This window comes from Volvox carteri, assembly GCF_000143455.1.
Source record: "Volvox carteri f. nagariensis unplaced genomic scaffold VOLCAscaffold_48, whole genome shotgun sequence".
Taxonomy (NCBI): Eukaryota; Viridiplantae; Chlorophyta; class Chlorophyceae; order Chlamydomonadales; family Volvocaceae; genus Volvox; species Volvox carteri.
Genome location: NW_003307591.1, coordinates 992,212 through 998,692, shown reverse-complemented (window position 1 = coordinate 998,692; position 6,481 = coordinate 992,212). Strand labels below are relative to the sequence as shown.

At 56.7% G+C, this 6,481-nt stretch overlaps 1 protein-coding gene across 1 annotated transcript in view; it reads left to right on the top strand.

Annotated features, from left to right (window-relative positions):
• VOLCADRAFT_96032 (uncharacterized protein) overlaps nt 1-6,481 on the top strand; it is a gene marked incomplete at both ends in the record, with an annotated part of 38,183 nt that overhangs the window by 4,387 nt on the left and 27,315 nt on the right. The window contains 10 exons of the mRNA XM_002955104.1: nt 95-233; nt 546-725; nt 1,420-1,536; nt 2,612-2,736; nt 3,231-3,387; nt 3,475-3,517; nt 4,362-4,489; nt 4,926-5,153; nt 5,527-5,678; nt 6,059-6,149. Coding sequence (XP_002955150.1) covers nt 95-233; nt 546-725; nt 1,420-1,536; nt 2,612-2,736; nt 3,231-3,387; nt 3,475-3,517; nt 4,362-4,489; nt 4,926-5,153; nt 5,527-5,678; nt 6,059-6,149 — 1,360 coding nt within the window. The remainder of the gene's footprint in view (nt 1-94; nt 234-545; nt 726-1,419; nt 1,537-2,611; nt 2,737-3,230; nt 3,388-3,474; nt 3,518-4,361; nt 4,490-4,925; nt 5,154-5,526; nt 5,679-6,058; nt 6,150-6,481) is intronic.

The following is a 6,481-nucleotide window of genomic DNA, read 5'->3' as shown; positions in this document are numbered from 1 at the left end:
TTCCCAGCACACAATCCGGGATTCCCCATCCGCACCACTCAACCCCTCCACCACACACACACACACACACATATCCCCCCCCAACACCCCCCAGGACCCCCCAACAGCTCCACTGTGTGGTGGCCAAGTCACTGTCGGTGTGTGGGGCCTGTACGGATCTCGCCGCCCTGCCCGCCCTGCTGAGGCAGCTGTTGAGGCTGGCGGCGCTGGGGCAGCGGGCGCTGGTGCTGAGGGTGAGAGCGGGAGAGAGGGTGAAGGAGGGACGGAGGGAGGGGGGGAGGGAGGGTGATTGGAAGTTGCCAGAGATTGGGAAAGGGAGAGGGAGGGAGAGGAAGCAGCTGGGGATGCGAATGCTTGCCATGCACATGCATGTATGTATGGCTGTATGCATGTACGTATGTAAGTATGTATATATGTATGTATGCGTGCATATGGATGGATGGATTTGGTGTTTTCTTCCTTCTACCCGCCGCCTCCGTTGACCCTTTGCTTCTTGTGTATTATTGCCCCTCTTCCTCGCCCGCCTTCGCCCCCTGCCTGCCCAGGGCGTTCTGGCGCTATTCGACAGGCTTGAAGCCCAGCACTGCAAGGCACCAGACTCGGCTGCCCCCGGAGCCGGTGCTGGCGGGGCCCGGGGCCCGCCATCGCAGGTACTGCAGAACGTCGAGGGTACGGCACTCGTCATCATCGCCGACGCGTTCAAGTACGACAGCGCGCTAGCGGAGGTGGGTCGGGGGGGAAGAGTGACGTACCCGCGTAAACCAGGACGAGGTCCAGTACTACCCGCACGTCCCCTACTTGGCTATTCCGCCTACCTCGCCCCCTTACTACTGCCCCTTACCCTACAATAGATTTACACACACACCCTCTCCCCCCTCTCCGGACTAGGATAGTCGGGTTGGTCGGGTTGGTCGCACGTTTTTTGGGGGGTTGGGAGGAGCACTTGCATATCACCAGCTTTTTATTACCAGCTAATCAGCCAGTTCTTGGCCAAACCTCGTCAATGCCGCCGCCAGGCCGGCGGCAAACTTTATTCCGGCTTCACGTCAGCAGTGTTTTTACTACTTTTCCGCCGCCTCTACACCTACCTTAACTTCTTTACGGCTTGGCATTACTGCTTTTCTTCTGCGCTTATTTTAGTGTTGGCGGCTAGGTAGGTAGCTTTGTCCGACATCTTCACTACGTCATCCCGAGGTCGCCGCATCTTCAAGAACGCCTTTTGGTCAGTTCTACGTCTGGTACACTCTTGCCCTGGCAGCAGCTCCACTCGTTCGTGGTTCGTCTTTCCCCCTCTCCCCAGCCCCTCTCCCCCTTCTGCCGCAGCACTCTTTCCGTAGCAGCAGCTTTTTCTCACTCGTGGTTCGTCTTTCCCCCCTCTCCCCCTTTTCCCAACCCTCCCCCCTCCCCCACCTCTTTCAGGAGCTCCTCCGCTCCGTGCGGTGTTCCTCCGCAGCCCCCAGTCCCTTCTGTCTGCTGCTGCTCTTCACTCTGGCCCGGCAACACAAACTGGATAGCCAGGTGGTCAGCCTTCTCAAGGTGAGGAGGCGGGGGGAGGAGGAGTAAACCCTAAGGGGGTGTGGGGGGGCGGAACCAGGGCTGCCATATCCCGCTTATTGGCATTGTGATCGCATCACGCATCACATAGCATCGCACCACACATCACATAACTCTCGAAGCCCTTTCGGAGCGGCTTTCCCTCTCCCTCACACCCTCTTCACCCTCTCTCTCTCTCCCTCCTTTCTCTCTCTCTACATCTCTCCCCATCTCGCACCTTTTCCCTTCTCTGAACGGCACTGATTTTCCCCTCCTGCCATATTTCTATTTTTCCCTCTTATATCTTTCAATTGTGGATTTTGAGCAAAATATGGAGAATGATTTTAGGATGATCCAAACAAACAGGATTCTGGAAATAGGAATATAGTAAAAATTGCAAATCATCAATATTTTCCTAACTTTTATGTAAAATAGGAATCTGCCAAGAAAGATGTATTTTCGGTATTTCTAAAAGGAAAAAGACTGGAGGAGGTTCTGTCCCATCCAGTTCTGTCTCACAGCCTTGAGATGCCTGGCCGCCTGCTTGCCTTCCCCTCCCTGGCGCCTTCCATCGGGCGGGTATTCACATCCCCCTTTCTCCCGCCCCGCTGCTGCATATATTTCCCACTCCCACACCTCCCTCTTCAGATTGTGCCGAGCTTTCCCCCCAAAGCTTTGGGGCGGAAACTCGGCCCAAACTGAAGGGGAAGGTACAGTTGCCCGGTTGCATCACCCACCCTGGAGCCCTACTTCAGCTAGAGTTTTGGACCTCGGGGCAGTTCAGGATCTCTATGTTTCTTGCATCATGTCTTTCGCTTCTCCTCCTCCCCCTCTTCTCCTCCCCCTCCTCCGCCGCCCTCCTTCTACCACCTGGCCCCTTCAATCGTCAGTGGTTCGTCTTACCCCCTCATCCCCCTTCTCCTCCCCCCTTCCTCTTTCCTTGGCAGCAGCTTCACTCGTTCGTGGTTTGTCTTTCCCCTTCCTCCCTTCCTCCCACCTTCCTCCCCGTTCCTCTTTCCTTGGCAGCAGCTTCATTCGTTCGTGGTTCGTCTTTCCCCTCCCTCCCCCCGCCAATCAGGCCATGGTGGTGACGGCATTCGAGTGGGACACAATCCGGGGCCGTAGCGCTTGGCTCTCCTCCATGCCCCAACTGCCCCGACCCACGGGTCAGCAACTGAGGACGGCACTGCTGAGGGCCACCAGGTGTGTTAAGGCGGATGGAATGGTGGGCTCTATGAGTTTGGTGGTGATGGTGGTGTGTAATGGGATGTGAAGGTGTGTATGATGCGAGAACGTAGCAAAACAAAATGAACTGCCGACCTGACCTCCAAAGCAGGTTGGACGTAGAGTGAAGGTGGAGGAAGGTGAAGAGAGAAAGGGAAGAGGAGGTGGGGGAATGGCAGAAGGAGCGAGAGCGAGGGATCGACGCACATGTGTGTGTGTGTGTGTGAATGTGTGTTGGCTTTGTTGTCGCCCGTGTTGTTGGCCGCTGCTGAGGTACTCCCCCTCCTTAACCGCCCTCCTGCGGTTCGTCTTTCCCCCATCCTTACCCTCCTCCTCCTTACCCGCCCCCTCCTCGTCCTCCTCTTCCTGCCATGGCTTCTGTTTCTGCGGTTGCAAAATATCCCTCTTAATTACTTACAGCTACTCCTGCGATTTGCGTTATACCGCTTCCTGTCGTACATCTTTCCCGGCAGGTACGGCGGTGTGGGGGGTGAGGTCGTGGTTCCAGGCATCCTAGCCCTGGGTGCTGCCCTAATGGCAGGATGTCCACCCGAGGAGCTGCTGCCGCTGGTGAAGCTCAATGATGCGGCGCTGGCAGCGGCGGAGGCGGAAGCGGCCGCGGCGGCGGAGGTGCGCAAGCGGGCGCGAAGGCAGCAGCAGCAGCAGCAGCAGCAGCGTGGACAGCTGCCGCCGCTGCCGCCGCCGCCGCTGTTGCAGCAGCAGCAGGGTAGGCAACAGCAGTATCAACAGCAGCACAGAGGTGGGTGGGTTTGCAGTTACAACTTGCAAATTGCAAGTTAAAAGTTCCGCACAAATGGGGGCCCCGCCCGTAAAAGCCAGGGGGACATGGACGGTCAATAGCCATATTATTGCGGCGCTGGGTGAGGATGATTACATCCCCTCCTGCTCACCTGGGCTCGGTACGCGCCTGGGGTGGGTTTGGGGCCCGATGGTATTGGGGAGGGAGGTGTCAGGGGGGGGTATTATTACTGGCGGGTGAGTGCGTGTTTGGGTGAGGGGAGGGAAGCTTATGGGGCTGTGAGGGGGGTAGTAGTGTGCAGTATGGGGCAAGAGTTGGCATGACGCGGCGCGCTTCTGTGTTGCTTGTTCTGTGCGTGTGTGTATTGATATATCAATACATATGTAATACGCTTCACGTATAATATATACACACATATATACATGGAGTATGAGTGGGAATAGCAATGCCTGTGGATGGGCTTTATGTTGTTGAAAAAAAGGAGCACTTGCCGGTGCCAGAAGGCAACCTAGGGATGTTTCTCTGGATCTCAGAGGTCTACCCACCCGCAGGAAAAGCAACAGAAGCTCTCCTACAGTAGTATGTACTCTTGATCAAAGCTTACATACATTTGATCTTTTACATTAAACGTTTCCATGTTGTCCTTTTATATACGTTGACGCTCTCTTCTACCCGCCTTTCCGACGCCCCACTTGCCGCGCTTCATGCGCGACCCCGTGCATCAACCTGCCCACGACCGCGCCACCCATTAGCCTCGTCCCATTCAGTCCCGCACTTGCATAAACACACAGCAAAAAGCGCATCGAGACGGTTAAAAACACGCACCCGACCCCCAACCGGACAGGCCCCGGCGCTGCTGCCCGAGACCCCGCTGCCGACTCAGCGGCCCCTTGGGAGCCCGCGGGTCCCCCACCCCCCCAACGGGGCTCCGCCGCGCTTCAGAGCACTCTCCTGGGTATCCAACTGCTGCAGGTAACGGTAAAACTACCGTCAGTAGTGAGATTGCATCCCAATTAGTTGGTCGTTTGGTTGGTTGGTTGGTTGGGTCAGTGTGCGCACCCTGTGTATATGACTTGCATGCATGCCTTTGTATAGCCTATAACTCGTATTTATGGGTTCCCTCGTCGTTAAGCACCTTTGTTGGGTTGGGTAACGCAAGGTCGAAGGTGTGAAATCCTTGCACGTATACATACATACGGATTAGGGTGCCCCTCTAGCAGGGAAGAGCAGGGAACTGCCTCGGGAAAAGGGGGCCGTTGGTGAAGCTTAACCATCCTGTAACGACATCCATACATACGTACATATACACACAATTCCCAAGCGCCCTCCCTTTCCCCCTGGGAACTGATATCGGCAGTTGACGTTTTTGCTCCTCGTATTATGTGATTCCCACCTTTCTGGTCCCCAGGCCGCCTTCGAAACCCACCGGGAAGCTCGACCCGATGTGCTGCGACTGTGTCAGCAGGCGCTAGGCAGCAGCAGTACGGCGCCGTGGGTTGGTGGGGTGGCGGGCCTGGGCGGGGTGGCGCTGGGGGCAGGGGGACCCCAGGACCTCTCGCTTGCGGCGGTGGTGTTGCTGAGTAACCTGGTGGCGAGGTACCCGGCGCTGCTGTACGAGCATACCGCCAGACTGAAGGTGAAGGGGGGAGGGAAGGAGGAGGAGGGGGAAAGGGAAGGAGGGGGGAGGTCCGGAAAGGAGGGTGGGGAGGGGGGGCCGGGTTTCCCACGTGCATCTGCGAGTGCGAAAGTGGCAGCATAAGAGTCTGGCTGCCCTCTTCAATCCTTTGCCAATCCTTTGCACCATTGCATCCAATACGCCCGCATCCCTCCATCCAAAACCTTCAAACCAGACCTGCACCCACACCCACATTCGCATCCACCACTGCTATACGCCTCGGCTGTGGGTCATTCCGACGTTCATAGTTTTTCTTTTATTTTGCACCATCGGCTGAGTTTAGCCCCATTATCGCCCACTAAACCCCCTTACCCCGCCGAACACCTCCCCTCAGGACACCTTCCAGAACTTCCTGCTCCTGCCCGCGCCCTCCGCTCTCGGCCTATTGCTGGGCTGCTGGCCTCTGGCTCGCACTCGTCAGGACCTGGCTAACCATCTGGTGATGCTTCTGAGGAAGGTCATGTTCGCCAGAGAGGCAGCGAGCAGGTGTGTGTGTGGGGGGGGTGCAGGTGGGGGGTTGGGGGTGCGTAGGGGGGGATGTACATGTTTTCGGAATTTGTTGAATTGTATTTTGTGATGTAAGGAGCCAACCCTCCTTCAGAGGCACACTCACATTCTCACAGCCTTTTTCACCGGCCCCCCCCCCCCAACATACAACTAGCGGACCTGCGGCTCTCGGCTGCTTAGAAGGGGGCCAGAGGCCGCTCTAGCAGCCCTCTCCCGTCCGCTTAGGGAGAGAGCTTAGGCGGTCTTTTCGTTGGGGCAGTGTAGCAGCCCCTGTGGCCAGTGTCAGGCCCGGTCAGATAATCCTTGTAAACTACACACGACTCCGCTTCCCAACACATAAACACACATCCTTTTTGTAGGCTGGTGGCTGTTCGCGGCTTTCTATTCATTCTGTTGCAGCAGCTGCGGGCCGCAGCCGGGGGGCCCGTGGCGGAGGATGAGGACGGGCTCGTGGCGGCAGCGGCTGCTGCTGCTGCTGCCGGTCCCAGCTATAGCCAGGCGTCATGCAGCCAGGTGCGTCTGTGTGTCTGTATGTATGTATGTATGTATGTATGTATGTATGTATGTATGTATGTATGTATGTATGTATGTATGTATGTATGTATGTATGTATGTATGTATGTATGTATGTATGTATGTATGTATGTATGTATGTCACGACCTCAACTCACCCCAATCAACTACCTACCCGCCAACCGCCCCGTTAACCGACCCACCACCCATCACATCATGTCCCCCCCTCCCTGTAGTCGTCTCTCAGTCAGATGCAAGCACTGGCCAGC